At 47.4% G+C, this 19,140-nt stretch overlaps 1 protein-coding gene across 1 annotated transcript in view; it reads right to left on the reverse strand.

The window, feature by feature from the left end:
- INSYN1 (inhibitory synaptic factor 1) overlaps positions 1 to 17,818 on the reverse strand; it is a 125,258-nt gene extending 107,440 nt beyond the window's left edge. Inside the window, exons 1-2 of the mRNA XM_083413196.1 lie at positions 16,646 to 17,818; positions 15,014 to 15,965 (exon numbers count right to left, since the gene is read on the reverse strand). Coding sequence (XP_083269322.1) covers positions 15,014 to 15,175 — 162 coding nt within the window. The 5' untranslated portion in view covers positions 15,176 to 15,965; positions 16,646 to 17,818. The remainder of the gene's footprint in view (positions 1 to 15,013; positions 15,966 to 16,645) is intronic.
- Between the last annotated feature and the right edge of the window lie 1,322 nt (positions 17,819 to 19,140).

Here is a 19,140-nt window from a genome sequence, read left to right on the forward strand (position 1 = left end):
TAAGCCGATCAGTGTTCACCATCACAACACAGTTCAGTATAGTTGGGGTGCTCCAACTGCTAAGCAATCAAGGACTATGCAAAAATATACATACACAACCACGAGATTTATTGCTCTGGTACACAAATGCGACTAGTTCAGTATAGCAACCAGAGATCAAATACAGATGTACCTTGTTTGAGTCTCTGAGGCTCACTCATATTAAGTGGTGAGTCCTAATGAACACAGTGCAACTCACAGTCCCATGTGATTGTCCTTCGAACCACTGTGGACCTGCACTCACTGTGTTGTGTACAGTTATGCAATTCCCCGTACGTGATCAAGCTCAAGGGAAACTGGTTTGCTACTTCTCAGCAGAATATAAGTTGATTATGCACCAGTGCACCATTTCCCCTCCATCCTGAAAATGGTTTTGTAGCTTTTAAAACTGAGTGTTCCTTTTAATAATAAAATAAAATGGAACAGTAAAAATAATGTAACAGATAAGGTTTAAATGAATACGCATTCATATTGTGCTTTCAAAAATAAAAAAGTCAGACAACATGAAGGCTAGTAAAGGTAAAGGTAACCCTGACCGTTAGGTCTAGTCGCGGATGAATCTGGGGTTGTGGCGCTCATCTCGCTTTACTGGCCAAGGGAGCTGGCATATAACTTCTGGATCATGTAGCCAGCATGACTAAGCCGCTTCTGACAAACGCCGTTTACCTTCCTGCCAGAGTGGTACCTATTTATCTACTTGCACTTTGAGGTGTTTTCAAACTGCTAGGTTGGCAGGAGCAGGGACTGAACAACGGGAGCTCACCCTGTTGCGGGGATTCGAACCGTTGACCTTCCAATTGGCAAGCCCAAGAGGCTCAAGCCAAATGAATGAAATTGGCACTTAATTTTCTGCTACCATCCACAGAACGAATTGTGAAGGCAGAGGAGAAGTTGGACTTGCTCTGCTGGGAGAAAGAGAATGGCAAGTCCTGTTTTAAAGGCACATCTGTTTACACCCAGAATTAGCAACTTCTGAAACAACTTTGGATGTCTCTGATCTTGCCAAGAAGCAGGCCTTAAGACATGAAGCCTTAAATGGCCTCTGGTTGATCCCATCAGCCTTTAGGGATAATCCAGCTAAGTGCCTGTGAGACAAATGGCAATAAAGGACAAATCCCAACTCTTTAAGTGTATTTTCAGTCCCAACTAGAAAAAGCTACATGTAGAACTGCCATCAGAGAATGTCCTTGATTCATTTGAGGGTTGTCAGTTATTAAACAGTTAATCATAAAATTTTTCACTAATTCATAAAATTTGCACTACTCATGGGATAAAATTATTGTGTGTGTCTGTGCGTGTTTTAACATACTTTGTTTTTAGAAGATTCGTGCCTAAATAATAGTAGACACTGCAAGAGGCATTCTCTTCCCTCCTCCTGTTGGAGATAGGAGGAGAGATGCCTCTTTTAGAAAATGCACGCCTGGATCTCTGAAAGCACCATCAGGCACCATAAAAGGCATTCTCTTTCCTCCTGCAGGAAAGAGGAGGTGCAATTGCTCTTCTTAGAAGATACATGGCAGGCTCCGAAAGGAAACATTGCTTGATATACAGTCATACCTTGGAAGTCAAACAGAATTTGTTCCGGAAGTCCGTTGGACTTCCAAAACATCTGCAGCTAATCCAGAATGCAGCTGCCAGAGTGGTGACTGGGAGTGGCAGTTGAGACCATATTACACCGGTCCCAAAAGACCTACATTGGCTACCAGTACATTTCTGAGCATAATTCAAGGTGTTGGTGCTGACCTTTAAAGCCCTAAATGGCCTCAGCCCAGTATACCTGAAGGAGTGTCTCTACCCCCATCGTTCAGCCCAGACACTGAGGTCCAGCGCCGAGGGCCTTCTGGCGGTTCCCTCCCTGCGAGAAGTGAGGTTACAGGGAACCAGGCAGAGGGCCTTCTCAATAGTGGTGCCTGCCCTGTGGAACGCCCCCCCATCAGATGTCAAGGAAATAAACAACTATCTGACTTTTAGAAGATATCTGAAGGCAGCCCTGTTTAGGGAAGTTTTTAATGTTTGAAGTTTTATTCTGTTTTTAATGTTGAAAGCTGCCCAGAGTGGCTGGGGAAAACCAGCCAGATGGGTAGGGTAGAAAGAATTAATAATGATAATAAGAATGATAACAACAACATTCAGAAACCAAAGTGCCGCTTTTGATTGGCTGCAGGAAGCCGCGAAAGCCCCATCAGATGTTCAGCTTCCAAAAATAGGTTGCAAACCAGAACAGTCAGGCTTTGCAGTGTTCAGAAGCCAAAACATTTGAGAACCAAGGTATGACTGTACTTGGACTCTCAGCCACTCTACAACCGGATGCATCATTGTGATCAAAATCTCAGTTAAAATGTTTATTCCCCCCCCCCCCACAACAACCCTAAACCTTAAATATCACTTTAACATACAGCTGGCAGAGAAAGGATTTCAGTTACACATGCCCCCCCCCCCAACATTTCTCAGACTAACATAGTGACATTTCTCATAGTGACATAGTGACTCATACTAACATAGTGGCATTTCTCCCCACTCCTTGCACCCCCATTTTTGGGTGTGCCTCCCATAGAGCATTTTCTATCACAAGAAGGACAAGTGTCACCAACAGGACACAGCACACAAACATGCTCCGCCGTCCTGAGAAAAGCCCTTAATCCTGATTTTATTGTATGTCATTCTTTGGTAGATTTACAAAAAGAAAAGAAAAAGCGCAACTTTTTTTTTTGAAAGGGGCAATATTAGATGCAGACACACAAAGCATTTTTTCAAATAAAAAAAAAACCAAAATCAAGACTCCTTGTGCTCCGCTCCACTCCCCCTTTCTTCCTGCCCAGGGTGGTCCTGCCCTCTGCCTGCCCCTCAGAATCAGTGCACCACATGGAGCGGGGCCTCAATGGCAGAAGCATCTGTCCTCCTCTTCCTTGCCTCCTCTCCAGCAGCTGCTACAAGCTGCCCAAGAGAGGAGGCCGGCAGCGGTGGCAGTGGAGAGGCAATGGGACGCTTCCTTGCATCCCCAACTGCCGCCATCATCGTCGCTCGGGACAAGCACCAGATCCTCTCCTCTCTGAATTCGGCAGCCGTACTGGCAGGGGAAATAGTAAGAAGAAGAGGAGGAAGAAGAAGAAGAAGAAGAGGAAGAGGAGGAGGAGTTTGGATTTGATATCCCACTTTATCACTACCCTAAGGAGTCTCAAAGCAGCTAACAATCTCCTTTTCCCTTCCTCCCCCACCAACAAACACTCTGTGAGGTGAGTGAGGCTGAGAGACTTCAGAGAAGTGTGACTAGCGCAAGGTCACCCAGCAGCTGCATGTGAAGGAGTGCGGAAGCAAACCCGGTTCACCAGATTACGAGTCCACCGCTCTTAACCACTACACCACGCTGGTTAGTAATAGTCGTTGTCTTCATAACAACAACAACAATTTATTATTTATACCCTGCCCATCTGGCTGGGTTTCCCCAGCCACTCTGGGTGGCTCCCAACAGAATATTAAAACCATGATAAAACATCAAACATTAAAAACATCCCTAAACAGGGCTGCCTTCAGATGTCTTCTAAAATACAGATAGTTGTTTATTTCCTTGACAATGGGGACATTCTGGGATCAAATCAGAAGCTGGGGTGGCTTTTGTAAGTCTAGGACTGTCCCTGGAAAATCAGGACATTTGGAGGGTATGGCAACATGCAATGGGGTGGAGGTGATATTTTGAGATTTTGCTGCCTGAAATGAACAGCAAGACAGCCCCTCCCTCTCCTCCCTGCTTGGACAGGCGGCTGGATCCACCTTCTACAATGGTAATGTGTCCTCTACTGAACTTGAGGGCATCAGGCTAGCTTAGGAGGCCCAGAGGAGGCCATGTGACCTACAGAGCTCTGTCTGTTCCCTGCCTTCCAGCATCGGACGCTGAAGGCCTGGCAGCTGCCTCACTGAGTCTAATGGTAGGGCCGACCTGGAAAGTGTGTGTGGGAAAGAGATTTCTTCCCAAGAGTGCCCTTATCTTCATCTGTGTAGCACTGCCATTTCTATTTTGGACATTAAGATTCACCACAAGAAATGCAGCAGAGAAGCCCATCACATGTGAATTATCCCTAGCCTGGAAATGAATCGCAGAACCGTAGAATTATAGAGATGGAAGGGACCCTGACGATCATCTAGTCCAGAGGTCAGCAACCTTATCGAAGGACGGGCCAAACAACGCTCCACCTGTCAGAGGATGGGCCTGAGTGTGGGCGCATGCGCGCACTTCTGGGTCAGAGGAGTGCGCATGATCACACTCTATTTCTGGCGCTCCTTCAACTCAGAAGTGCACTGGGAATAGCGTGTGCGCATGCACACAGGTGCTGCTCAGTCCCACACTCGTGCACACATGCTATTTCCAGCACACATCCAGGTTGGAGGAATGCCCGTGCGCATGCGCACAGGTGCCATCAACCCAGAAGTCAGCCCCCGTGCCAGTAAGAGCACGTGGCGGGGCGGGGGGGCGGCAGGGATCACCATGGGCTGGTTAGACAAGCCTCGTGGGCCGCTGCCGGCCCATGGGCCTTAGGTTGCTGACCCCTGATCTAGTCCAACCCCCTGTAATGTCCAATACAGGGATCCAACCTGCAGCTTTGGCATGATCGGCACCACTCTCTAACCCAGGGGTAGGCAACCTAAGGCCTGTGGGCCGAATCCGGCCCAATTACCTTCTCAATCTGGCCCACGGATGGTCTGGGAATCAGCGTGTTTTTACATGAGTAGAATGTGTGCTTTTATTTAAAATGCATCTCTGGGTTATTTCTGGGGCAAAGGAATTCATTCATTTTCTTCTTCAAAATATAGTCTGGCCCACCACATGCTCTGAGGGATAGTGGACCAGCCCACGGCTGAAAAAGGTTGCTGACCCCTGCTCTAACCTTCTGAGCTATCCAGGCTGATCAAGCACTTACCGTATTTTTCGCTCTATAAGACGCACAAGACGCACCTAATTTTTGGAGGAGGAAAACAAGAAAAAATAAATCTGAATCTCAGAAGCCAGAACAGCGAGAGGGATCACTGCGCAGTGAAAGCAGCAATCCCTCTTGCTGTTCTGGCTTCTGGGATAGCTGCGCAGCCTGCATTCACTCCATAAGACGCACACACACTTCCCCTTACTTTTTAGAAGGGAAAAAGTGAGTCTTATAGAGCAAAAAATACGGTATTTGACTGTGTGTGCTTGTGACAATGCACTTGGATGCATGGTACCAGCGCTGTACAGTGGTACTTCGGGTTACAGACGCTTCAGGTTACAGACTCCACTAACCCAGAAATATTACCTTGGGTTAAGAACTTTGCTTCAGGATGAGAACAGAAATCGTGCAGCGGTGGCGCAGCGGCAGCAGGAGGCCCCATTAGCTAAAGTGGCGCTTCAGGTTAAGAACAGACCTCCGGAACGAATTAAGTTCTTAACCCGAGGTACCACTGTATTTGGGTTTTCCTTCGTTTTTGTTTTTAAAAGCCCGATATGCAATGTGAAAGGCCCCTTGACTTTGTCTCCAGTGCCCACCTTGGGCCTGCCATCGCTTAGCTGCCTGCTTGCCTCATCAGTGGTCAGCAGCACCCCCCCGATCCTTCCCAGGCCCAGGCCCTCCCGGTCTCAGAGCTGAAGGGTTTGTCGGCAGCCAGCTAATCCCTTAGGACAGACAGCTCCTTCCCTTGCTCTTACCTATTGCTGCAGAAAGTCCATCTGGAGTTTATTACACTTCAAACAACCTGGCAATTCAGGCACCATCGCCTGGGATAAATCCAGGCTGCTGAACTGAGCTTATTTCACATCAGGCAAACCTGCCACAAATCTGGCTTCTGGGAGCAGCGAGGGAAGTAGGCACACTTCATTTTGCTGACAGAGATATGAGTGGTAAATATAGAGGGCTGCATCTCTTCTCTTGAGTTTTGACACACACATGGACAGTGTCTTTCCCGAAGCGACAAGCAAAGCTTCCTTCAGTTCGATTGGGAAATTAATATTTTTAGAGTTTTTCTCGGAGTTCTTGGACTCCAGATGTTGGTTGCACTGCATCAAATCACTTTCAGACCTTACCTTTTGCTTCGTCCAAGACCTGGATGCTAATCACATCACAAAGGAAAGACCTGCAATAGGGTTTTAATTTTTTTTATTTTAAGGCTTCTGTGAGCAAGCCCTGTGATGCTCTGAGCCTTGGTGAAAAAGAGGGGTTTGTGGGGAGGTTGATAGCTCAATGGCATAAACTTTGCATTCAAAAAGTCCCACATGAACCCCCTGTATCTCCAAGATACAGCTGGAAAACACTTCTCTTTGAAACCCCGGAGGGTCCTTGTCAATCAACATAGTTAGCCTTACTCACAAAGTGTCTCCGAAAAATAGGACATCCCATTGTTTTCACAAAAGAACACAGTGGCCATTTTGGATGCTACGATCTCGCAAAGCGCTTTGGGGTGCTGTGTGAGATCATGCCCCCAAAAGTGCTTTTTCAGGGTAAGATCCTGGCACGGGTCATGTGACTTGCCCAGGAGTGCATCCCAAAAAACATGAGTCCCAGTTTTTGAAATGAAAAAGTTGGATGGTATGAGTTATCTAGGTAAAGGTAAAGGGTAAAGGGACCCCTGACCGTTAGGTCCATTCGTGGCCGACTCTGGGGTTGTGGTGCTCATCTCGCTTTATTGGCTGAGGGAGCCAGCGTGGAGCTTCCGGGTCATGTGGCCAGCATGACTAAGCCGCTTCTGGCGAACCACAGAAGCGCACGGAAACGGTGTTTACCTTCCTGCCGGAGCGGTACCTATTTATCTACTTGCACTTTGATGTGCTTTCGAACTGCTAGGTTGGCAGGAGCAGGGACTGAGCAAAGGGAACTCACCCCGTTGTGGGGATTCAAACCGCCAACCTTCTGATCGGCAAGTCCTAGGCTCTGTGGTTTAACCCACAGCGCCACCCGCGTCCGTACGAGTTATCTAGATGGGCCAATAATCTGACTTGGTACTGTATGAAGTAGCTTCCTATTTTCCCAATCTGTGGAGGTTATGAGCGTGTCTAATCAAATGCTTGAAAGCTTCCTCACTCAAGCATCCAACAACAGATGCAAAGACTTTTGTGATAAGTTCTGCTTGCTACCCCCAGCCTAGCCTAAATTTTCTCAACCTGTGTATATTACAAGGAGACAAAACAGACACCCCAATCCCCATTCCCAGATGTCTTGGTGTTCATTACAACTGCTGGAAGAGTTTTAATGACAGTACTAGTATCCTGCCCCCTTAAACCCCATGCCATTTTGAACTGTTGGGATGGTGTGTATTAGAACCGGATTATGAATAGATAATCTGAATTGCATTTATCCACCTTCATTCATCCTTATCATCAGAGACCTGGTTCTCATGGTGACTTTAAACAAGTGCCTGGACTGTTCCACTTCAAACTGCAGGGGAGCGGGCTTGTCCACCCTTCCACTCATCCTTTGCTTTTTAAAGTCCGAGAAGCTTTTCATTTCCCCTGACACTTTCCCCAGGAAAATCCACTGTTTAGCACTGAATTGTAACAAACATCACTTCGGTTTTCTATGAGTTGACGTCTGTTCTGATTCAGAGGGAAACAGCGGGTTTTCTGGGGGAAAGTGGGGTTTCCTGGGGAAAGTGGAGCGGCAAATGAAAAACCTCTTAGACCTGTGCTTAGAAGGCACTGTACAAGTCCGGGCAAGCCCTGTGTGAGTGTGCGAAAGCAGGAAGGTTCGCACAATTAACTATACTTCCAGACATAACTCCCTGCACCCAGAAAACCAGCATGTCAGGGAGAAGACTGGATTAGAACCCCTTTCTATGCATGCTAGCTTTCTATGTGCAGGGACCGGCTATTTTCTTTCTTTTTTTAAATGAAGGAGCCCTCCAGCATTTGACCTTCCACTTGCTGCCTGAATTGATATAACTCAGAAATAAAGTGACCACCTCAGTTCGAACTCTGCCCAAATCCCATCCTTCCCTGTCTTATAAAAATCAGTAGGAATTTACCTAATGCCTTCACATCAAGATAGGCATTAGACAACCTGCAACTTGGACCAGAAGGAGCAGAGGATCGGTGCCCCGCTCACAACCTGGTGCCTGGTGCCCATCCATGTCTCCCTCCCATCTTCTGAACACAGAGCTGTTCCAGCTTTAGATATCATATGCCCCTGCTGCAGCCATGCGGTTGGTGGTGCTCTTATGGGGTTCTCAGAGGCTCTTTCTACCCAGTTGCCATGGTGTCTCAGTCTAAGAAAGGACCTTATGGATATACAGCCCTTCTTCAAAGTGAGGCGTTGTAGGGTAAGAGGCTATAGAGCCATCACTGTTGCTGCTGTGGCTGCTCCTGCAGTGGCAGCAAAAATCTCAAGCACAAAGGAGGCACTGAGTGGCATTTCCTGGGCTGTCTCGAGTGGTTGCAAGTCTTTTGCCAGGCCAAATTCAACTTTGGAGCCCCAGAAGGGATGACAAGTTGATTTCATTAAGGTATTTTCCGATTGGCACCATTGCCATGCCCGCCAACATTTCACAACTGAAATTAGAGAGATGCTCATATAGAACCTGCCCTCTCCTTCCAGGTTTCACTTTGTGAGCTCCATGCCCTCGGCACTGGGGTCAACATTAGGTATTGTTGGGCACCTAAAGGTAAAGGAAAAGGGACCCCTGACCGTTTGGTCCAGTCACAGACTTTGGGGTTGCAGCGCTCATCTTCACCTCCCTCATCTCAGCGTCTCCACCCCCATCGTTCAGCCCAGACACTGAGATCCAGCGCCGAGGGCCTTCTGGCGGTTCCCTCATTGCGAGAAGTGAGGTTACAGGGAACCAGACAGAGGGCCTTCTCGGTAGTGGCGCCCGCCCTGTGGAACACCCTCCCTTCAGATGTAAGGAAATAAGCAGCTATCTTCTCTTTAAAAGACATCTGAAGGCAGCCCTGTTTAGGGAAGTTTTTAATATTTAATGCTGTATTGTTTTTAACACTTGATTGGAAGCTGCCCAGAGTGGCTGGGAAAACTCAGCCAGATGGGCGGGGTATAAATAATAAATTATTATTATTATTATTATTATTATTATTATTATTATTATTATCGCGCTTTATTGGCTGAGGGAGCTGGCGTATAGCTTCTGGGTTATGTGGCCAGCATGACTAAGCCGCTTCTGGCGAACCAGAGCAGTGCACCGAAACGCTGTTTACCTTCCCACCGTAGCAGTACCTATTTATCTACTTGCACTTTGACATGCTTTCAAACTGCTAGGTTGGCAGGAGCAAGGACCAAGCAACGGGAGCTCAACCCATCGTGGGGATTTGAACCTCCGACCTTCCAATCGGCAAGCCCAAGGTTCAGTGGTTTAGACCACAGCACCTACGAAGGCCCTAACCCTTGCAGGGTGCTCACCGGCCACTACCTGGAGCTTCCTGCTCCACCTTGCTGTTGCTGCCTGTTCACCTGCCCTCTCTAAACCATATAACAATAAGGGCAAGGAGATAAGGCAGCAGCTGGGTGGCTGTGCAGACTGGACACAGAGGAGGGGAAAGGTGCCCTCTGGTTAAGTGCTCCCCTGGTTAAGTGCCCAATCCTAATCATGGCAACTCAGAGGCTATACTGAAATCAGGGTGGCTTACTTCCAGGCAGGTGGGGTCAGCCTTGCAGCCTTAAATGCCAAGAGGGCAAGGATTCTTTTAGCTGTAGGTATACTAGGACTATAAGGGATGTGGGTGGCGCTGTGGGTTAAACCACAGAGCCTAGGACTTGCTGATCAGAAGGTCGGCGGTTCGAATCCCCGCAACGGGGTGAGCTCCCGTTGCTCAGTCCCTGCTCCTGCCAACCTAGCAGTTCAAAAGCATGGCAAAAAGTGCAAGTAGATAAATAGGTACAGCTCCGGCGGGAAGGTAAATGGCATTTCCATGCGCTGCTCTGGTTCACCAGAAGCGAATTAGTCATGCTGGCCACATGACCTGGAAGCTGTACGCCGGCTCCCTCGGCCAGTAAAGCGAGATAAATGCCGCAACCCCAGAGTCGTTCACGACTTGATCTAATGGTCAGGGGTCCCTTTACCTTTATACTAGCTCTAAACATAATGGTCCTAGGAGAGATTGATAGATCCAAAACAGCAGCTGCAAGGTCTGAAATGGCCACCTTGTTCACTGCATGCGGCCTCAGTGTTCATGTTCCCACTTGGAACTGTAATTTCTAGAGACCCTAAGAAGGCAGCTGAATCTTGATGAATGATAACACTTTGCAACTTGCATGTGTGTGTGTGTGTAGGCATTGCAAAACAAAAGGCGCATGTGCGAAGAGTGGTGGTGGTGGGGAGAATATTGATTGTCCCAGCAGCCAACTCTTGTATTGGGCTAAAGGTCCTGAGCAGTCACTGGTCTTGATTTAGGACTGTTGTGTCATATGTCAATGCTGTCCAACAGAAGCTGGCCTTATGAGTAAATCAGGCTTCTAACGGATTCGAAGAAAAATGGTTAACTTGGCGGAATAGTTCTGGAAGACGTAGGAGGGCAGAGGCTAATTTGTCTAATATTATGTCACCATGCTGAGTAATTACTTTGTTTTGGAAGGAAGTAATCCAAAATCGGATTGATATGACGCTACACAGAGATTTACAAGAATGAACTTCAAGGTCTCAACTTTATGTTTTGGGGGTGGGGGAGGTTGGTGGTGAAGTATTACCCCACACTTTTTGGGGGGGGTGTTATTGGGTTGTTGTTTTTATTTTGATTATATATATTGTGGTGTTTTTATGTTGATCTTGTTCTGAGAACTGCCCTGAGACCTCTGTGTATATGGTGGTACAGTGGTACCTCGCAAGACGAATGCCTCGCAAGACGAAAAACTCGCAAGACGAAAGAGTTTTCCGTTTTCTGAGTTGCTTCGCAAGACGGATTTCCCTATGGGCTTGCTTCGCAAGACGAAACGTCTTGCGCCTTTTTTTTAAAACCGCCAATGCATTCCTACGGGAAACCATCAATACACAGTGGTGCTTCGCAAGACGAAAAAATTCACAAGACGAAAAAACTCGCAGAACGAATTAATTTCGTCTTGCGAGGTACCACTGTATATAAATTTAATGAATGAATGAATGAATTGATGAATTAATGAATTAATGAATTAATTATGAATGGATCCAGGTTCCAGTGATTGAACATTGTATGTCTAGATCATGTTTCCAAGGAAGAAATGCATCACACAGTATAGCCAGATCTGGAGGCAGATGCTAGAACTGGATGCTGTTGAACTGGGTCACAATTCAGTAAAGGAGAGCTGTGCAGTGAAATGATGGGGCAAAGAAGGAGTTGGGATTGGAGAGGGAATATGAAAGGCCATACCACTTGATGCAATCGTTGCAAAGTGTTTGATTCAATACATTTTTCAAAGCCATCCTCTACAAACTGTGTGCCCTTTTCCTTTCAACATCTTCCCTGCAGAGGAAGCACGTGAGTGCAGGGACTGTAGTTCAGCAGGGAAGCACATGTTTTCCATGCACCAAGTCCCAGATCATCTGGTTAGAACAGGAAGCCTGTGGGTCCCTCTAGATGTTGCTGTTCTAGATGACCCATCATCAGGCATGATGGAAGTTGCAGTCCTACAACATCTGGAGGTCCACAGGCTCTCCATCTTGGGTTAAAAGGGTCAGGTAGCAGGCAATGAGGGGAATTCCTGACTGAGATCTCAGAAAGTTGGAGAAGATAATACTAGGCTGAATGGACAAATAATCTGATTTGGTACAAGGCAGTTTCCATGCAGGAAGAAGAAGGGGGGAAAGCTTTAAGAAGTTTATCATGCATGGAAATCACATATGTATGTATTGGACTCGTCTGTGATTACACCATTTTTATGGCTTCTCCTACAAGGAAGAAAGTGATTTTTAGATAACAAAATGCAAAGGATGAATGATGGATCTAACCTTTAGATACCTATAGGGGAGATAATATTCTCAAGTAGGGATGGAGGAGAAATTTGATTCACTCACTGTGCATATAGATTTGAATCTATCAAATTTGCAGTTCCCAAAGCAATCTGTGAACTGAAACACAGCTCTCATTTGAATTTTGCACTTATCAGAATTTTGCAATGCAACCAAATAATGTTTACAAAGATGCATGTTTTGGGGGAAAGTGTGTGTGAAAATGAATAGATCATACAAAAATAATGGTGATGAAGGAAAATTGTTGCCAAATTACTTTAGTCAAAACTGCATATTAAAATGCCTTGATTAGCAGAAATTCACACTAAAATGCTGATGAAGTTTCACAAGGATTAAAACCAAAAGGTAAACTGCTGCAAATCTAGAGAACTGAAGTTTGGGAAAAATTGAGAAACCAAGAGAACCAAAACCAACAGATCTGGCACAATTGGCAAAATACAGTCCCAAAGGCCACCAAGCGGCCAGCTCTTTGGCTATGAACACCTTGCAAAACTCCATCTCAAGTTATGTTCTCAAACAAAATGATCAGAACTGACTGTGAACCATGCTTTTTTCTTTCATTCTTGCTGTGTGCATATTGGACGTGGTTACAAAAGTGATGAAGGGGAAAGGTACTCTGTACAACCTCAGAGACACCCTCTACAATGTGACTTCCAAGCTTGTGCCCTGGTTCTGTAAATGGGTCTGAGTTCTACAAATCTGACCTCTGGTCAGCCCAAACTGAAACCCAAATTAAACTCTAAGCCCTTCCTGTCGCAATAGACAGTCAGCAAGCAAACCATTTGTGGGAGCAAACGCTATTTCATATTCAGCTGAATGATTTCCAGGGGGCAGGCATTAGGGGTCAGCATGTATGGGAACCTTCTAAGGCCTACATCTTGATAGGAGCCCCACTGCCCATTCGTAGAGCCTTCTGGCTCCCATTCCTCTTTGCTGTCACCATCCTCTCACCTGCCCCATTGGAAAGAACAAGCAAGAAGAGGTGCAAGAAGAAGGAATAGTAACATCCTAGTCCAGTCCCCAGTGGAGGCTGATCTGTTAGGGCGAAGGGAGTGCTGCCCCATAAGTGGCAGTCTGCGTCTAGCCAGCCCTCCTTGCCTGATTTCTTACACCCAGTCCAGGGGGTGCTGCTTCCTTCTCTTTAGTCTCAGCGCTGTCTTATGGAACTCAGCAGAAAGAACCAGGGTGGGGGCAAAACAAGAACGAGTCTTTTCTGCCCGTCATTGGCTCTCTGGCTCCACCTGCTGTTGGGCTCCCTGCCTCCCGCCTTATCAGTTCCAATGGGCACCAGCCACCACTGGCACTGACGTGAATTGGGCCCAGAGGGAGAGGAAAGAATGTAATGGTGACAAGGTTGGCCCACATTAAAAACATCTCCATTGTACCTTTTATCAATGATCTAAAAGCACTTTATTTTATTTATTTATAAAAAACAAGCAAGTATTGATTGAGAGGTTCCCCCAAACCTGAAACTGGTCCTGCTGGCAATTTTTATTTATCTGCTAAATTTGTGGGAGGGATTCCAGAGCATACCAGAAATGTACAATTAAAGTACTTTTTTACCCTATGGCAGCGAAGCTTCTTCTTTTCCCTTTTAAGTAGGCATGCTGCAGTTTGGAAAAGTGTGGGGTGGTATTAATGGGAAGATGTATAACCCTCCCTCTGAAAAAAAACACCTAAAATCCACCCAAAATCAGGATGAATACTCATTGTGCTATAACTTCCCCGCAAACAAATCAGAACAAATATTCCATCAAGACCAGGCGTAGTCTAACCTCCATGTAAGCTTTGTGCAAGCAAAGCAGAACAAATGCCCCATAAACAGGTCATAAGGAGGAGCCCTTTGTATCCTGCCTTTCCGCCAAATCAGGGGCAGGGAACTAGGGCCCTCCAGATGTTTCTGAGCTATATAGCATTATCCCTGGAGGGATCTAGCATCGTCCCCATTGTTTGGCCATGCTGGCTAAGGCGGATAGAAGCAAGAGTCCAGTCACATCTGGAGGGCTGCGGGTACCCTACCCTGCATCAAATGCCACTTTTGTCTGGGTAGCTACGCTGCCCCATCTCCTGCCTGAAATGGGTCTCCAGAAGGTGCTTTTTTCAGACATAACCGCAGCTGTTCCTTACAATTTGGGCTCAAGCTGTTAACTATAGCAAAGGCCCAGTGAGATACCGTTATGTTACACAACAGGGTACATAATGCCCGAGGGTGCATTGGCCAGCGCAGAAAACAATTTCTAAGAATGTGGCATGACCTTATTACTCTGTTTCGTTCCATAAGAGGATCATCACTAAAGGCACATAGACGTCATAAATTGCAGCTGTTACGGCAATTTTGCCATAACTCTGAAAATCCCACTCTGAAAATTATTATGGCCCAACTTGTCCTACTTCCAAAGGCTCTACTAGGTCTTGTTTACTCACTTAATCAATTAGTATTATGCATTCTTACAATGCCTGCCTGCTGACAAAGCAGTTGCATTCTTGCGATTACTTTAGCACTTTTGAGCTCCAGAATATCCCGTAAGCTCACAATGTCCCATGGCATCAAATTCAACCCAGAGAAAAATGCACCAGCCTCAGCTTGTTGGGGGGGGGGGGGTCAAACACACAGCAGCAGCCTACCTTTTTGCAACCATTTAAAGACTACATAGCCCATGCTGCAGCACGACTGAGAGCAAAATAGGCACCCACGGAATCTTTACACAACCTTGAAATTGCCACCACCATCTATGGTGCATTGTGTTCACTAGCATAAAGACATTCACAGAAACAACCGGGACCTTGAAAGTGAGACACACCAATATAATGTCAGAGAACTTGAGCTGGGCTTGGAAAACAGGGATGAAAAACAGAGCTAGGCATGGAATTCTCCCGCAGGCTCATCTATACACTAACTCTCTGCTCCTTCTGAAAATTCACGTACGTTTTCTCTCTCTAGCTCCGCACCTAGTCTGTGTTCAACTAGTTTACAGCAGCCTGACCAGGCCCTTGCAGTTCATTTCCTCCCTCTCCTCCCCACGACTCCAGATTACTCCACACACTCCCGTTTGCATTTGCCAACCACACTTACTTCACGGAGCTCCTTGGCCACCTCCTTGAGTTCTTGCAGGATGCCTTCAAGCTGCCCGATCACCATTTTCATGCGCCCCCTGATGCGCTCCCTCTCGCTGGTGTTACTGCTGTCGGTAGCGTTGTCAGTGGGCTGCCTATCCTGCAAGCCCCGGGAGTTCATCCTTCACAGGGTGCCGGGAAGCTGGGGCAGAGCTGCGTGGTGCATCCTGCTTTTGCCCAGCCAGACTGTGCCTCCACGGAGCCCCTCTTGGCTGGGGAGATCTCCACATCTTAACGCCCACCCACCCTGCCCCAGAAAGCCCCAGCCACACGCTCACCTCCTGCCACCTTTGCGATCTCCCCACCCTAGCAGGATCGGGGCAGTAAAGCTAGGGCAGTTGTGGGGAGATCAAACAAAGAATGAATCGGACAAGCTCCCATCTGTCCCAGTTGAGTATAGAAGATCTGGTATGACCATCTGACTGCAAGGCTGGTCGTATGGGATTGCCATGAACAGCCAACCCAAGGGGTTAAGGCTTTATTATTTGCACTCCACTCTGCAAGCTCTGAAGTGCCTGGGTCTAGATAAAGTGCAGAAAGAAGCCAATATACCACGCCAGTCTGTGCCACGTTTGCTGTCCCAACAAGGAAAGCATCACTTCCAGTTAGTTCACCACTGTCCCTTCGGAGAATCCTCTGGAGATCCTGGAGGCAGGACCTTACTGCTTGGCCTCAGCGGTTGCCCCACACTTCTTCCGCAGAGGGGTCCCCCATGGGACGGGAGATCTTTGGCACCGCTGCCATCTCTATTGCTGGTGGGCTTAGAGGGGCTATGTAGGACTTCCAGCCAAGCTTGGGAGGTCTCTTTGCTACGAATCTTAGGAAGCTCCTTAAAATGACAAACGTAGTTTTAAGCATAGAAAGTGGGCACCCGTGAGACGCTGGAAGCACAAAGAATTCCACACCACTTCCTGCATGGAGGGATAAAAGAGAGAGACAGAGAGAGGGGGAAAAAATCAGCATAGCCAGGATGCTTATCTGGAAAATGACAGGAATCTTCTAAATCACTTAATAACCAGCTTGGACCAGGTCTTTCCTGTGCTAACTTCCAGAATCCCTGGGAGCCCTGAAGACCATCACCCTCATTTCATCATGGAGAAGCACCAGGTAGCGATCTAATTAGCAGAGATCCCTTGAGAAGGATCACCCAGGCTCTGGGACCACTCCTTTGTCTTGCCCCACAAACTCCACCACCTTCCAAGCAGGTCAAGCTTTGTCCTGACAGATCAGTCATTTGGGCAAGGAGCACCCCAAGACCACAAAACGTTAGTATCACATTCCTCCACACCCCCCCCCACACCAAGCGAAGACTTCAAACATAAATAGTTCGTGTATGTGTGTGCGCACGCACACTGATTTTCACACATTCCTTGCACATCCCTTTCTGCTGGCCATCAGATATAAACTTTAGCATTCCTCCCACCTCCCAAAATATTTCCTCCCCTAAAGGCTATCTCCTTATAGGCCCTCAGATAGCAGTGCCTGCATGGGCTCGACTGGGTCATAAAAATAATATTTTCAAAAATCCTCTGCGAAAGGAAAAGGACAGCTGCTTTTTAACCCACTATGATGACTTAAAAAGCCAACTTACTAGCAAGGCGGCTGCTTCCAAAGCCTGCCGAACCCTCTTGCTCCAAGCGGACCCCTCCTCTCTCTTCCTTCCATGGCTTTGGATGTCACAAGCAGATTCTTGGGTCCTCTTCCCTTTCCCCAAAGCTGGCTGAGCCTGGACATGAGTGGTGAGGTATATCCAGTTTTTTTAAAAAAAAGAAAATCAAATCCAGGATATCGACACACATGCACACACACTTCCACGTCTCTCAGATTAACCCTTCAGTTGCACATGGATGCATTGTGATTATTGCCCTTCTGGTTTCCTTCAAGTATGGAGGAGAGAGAGAGAGAGAAGGAGGGGGGAGGAAGAATAGGAAACTGTACCCACTCCCCGCATGAATAGAGAGAAAAAGCCCCCGCTCCCTCCCCGTGGCCAGCTAGCCAACCAGCTGGGAGATTAATCAGTTCAGTTCAGAAGCTCTGTCTGTGCAGGCTTTCCATCTGCATAGCAGAAGGGAATGTCTCCACCGGTCCAAGGGCCCTGGTCTCCAGTCCACAGGTGACATGGCTCCTCCAGTTGAAGATGTCTTGGGGAAGAGGTGGAGGAGGAGGAAGAAGAGGAAGAGGAAGTCAGTGTCCTTTTCCCTACCTCATCCCCTGTTTTTAGGGCATAGGATGTTGCTAGGTCAGCTTCTCGCCAGCAGCCGGCCGGCCGGCCACCCTTGGAGCTATTCAGCAGGGCAGTGCAATCCAGGAGACCACTTCTGTGCTGCCTTTGGACCCATAAGTAGCTGAGCTCAGATGCTGCTCACATCCTGGCGAAGGAGTCCTTTCCTGAAGCTAGGAAGACGGTGTCAGAAAGGGATGGGGGGAGGAGAAGAGAAGCACACTCTTCTTCCTTAAAGCTTCAGAGCTCTCCAGTTCTGCCTTGACTGACAGCAGTGGGATGCTAGTGTCCGACTTATGATGCCCAGTGCTTCATCTGAAGGGAGAGCCATGCAAGTGGGCAGAGAGAGAGAGAGAGAGAGGCTTCTTCTTTCCTCTTGCAAGTCAGGTCTCCCGGAGAGTGCTTGAGCGTCTTGTGCTGGCTGCTCTGCAAGGATGTGCGTGCGTAGCTGCCTGGTCCATGTCCATGTCCCTAGTAATCTGTAGAGAACTGTCCTGGTCTCCTCAGCATCCTCACAGCCTGCCAGCTTGACGGCTATTGCTCAGCTTAAAGATGCTTGGCTTGTGCTGTGTCAGAAAACGGGGTGGAGCCTTGGCAGAACAGGGGGATTTAAAGGGCCAGAGTACTGGAAAAATCCAGGCTGCAAGCAGAATGTTTCCATCTGTTTGGCTTTTAACTATTTCTACGGCCATCTTCAAAAGTGATCAACTGGGGAGGGGTGAGTGGGGGGGGGGGGTTGCGGGTGTCTCCAGACTTCCAGGAGGGACAGAAACACATGTCAAAAGAGCAGACTTGCACAATTAAAGTGGATTAAAATGCTCTCTTTCCCCAGTGAAAGAAATCCACTTTAAAAAATATATATCCTTTTTTGTAGCTTGGAGAGTGATGGGGAACTTCATTGAAAAGTGTGAGATGGGTTGGGTTGTTTTTGTTTTTGTTTTGATTATGTGTTTTGTTATTTTATATTCTGATTTTATTCTGTGAACCGACCTGGGGACCTGCAGGTATAGGGAGGTATATAAATTCAATAAATAAAGAAAAAATAAAAATGAACAATCAGAAGATATCAAAACACCCCATATGAAAATCAGAACAATTTCAGGATGAATTCTCAATTGTCATATAAACGTCCTCCAAACAGATCAAAACAAGTGCTCAGTAATGAATGGACATAGTCTAACCACCATGCAAGCTCTGTGCAAGCGAATGGGGGGGGGGGGATGCTGAATATATAGCTCAGTTGCTTCGAGCACGGTCCTGATAAGACCAAGGTTGCAGGTTTGATCCCTTCATGGGACAGCTGCATATTCCTGCATTGCAGGGGGGTTGGACTAGATCAGGGGTTGGCAACATGCGGTCCATGGGCTGGATGCAGCCCACAAAGACCATTTTACCGGCCCACGAGTTGCCCCTGAACCAAGCTGCCCACTCAGCGAGTCCCCTGTGCGCTGCACTAAACCAGCATGGCATGGCACAGGGACTCGCCAAGCAGAGCCGGAAATCACATCTGCGCACTCGCAGATACCAGAAATCATGTCTGTGCATGCCCAGACACCCAAAACCGCGCCTGTGCAGAAGCGATTTCCGGCATCACACTGTGCCAGTCCAGCCCACGGACGATCTCCGTGGGAGTGATCTGGCCCATGGCCAGAAACCTTGCCAACCCCTGGACTAGGTGATCCACAGGGTCTCTTCCAACGCTACAATTCTATGATTCTTTGATTCTGGAGGAGTCCTGTGTGTTTTTAAACTCTGAATGGTGAATGTCAAAGTTACACATTGTTGGCAACGGGCCATCAGACTAAAATGGGCTCTCTAGACAGCCTTCCCCATTTTGGGGCTTCCTGCCACTTCCGCCAGCCTTT

Source organism: Podarcis tiliguerta (assembly GCF_965153285.1).
Source record: "Podarcis tiliguerta genome assembly, chromosome: 14".
Taxonomy (NCBI): Eukaryota; Metazoa; Chordata; class Lepidosauria; order Squamata; family Lacertidae; genus Podarcis; species Podarcis tiliguerta.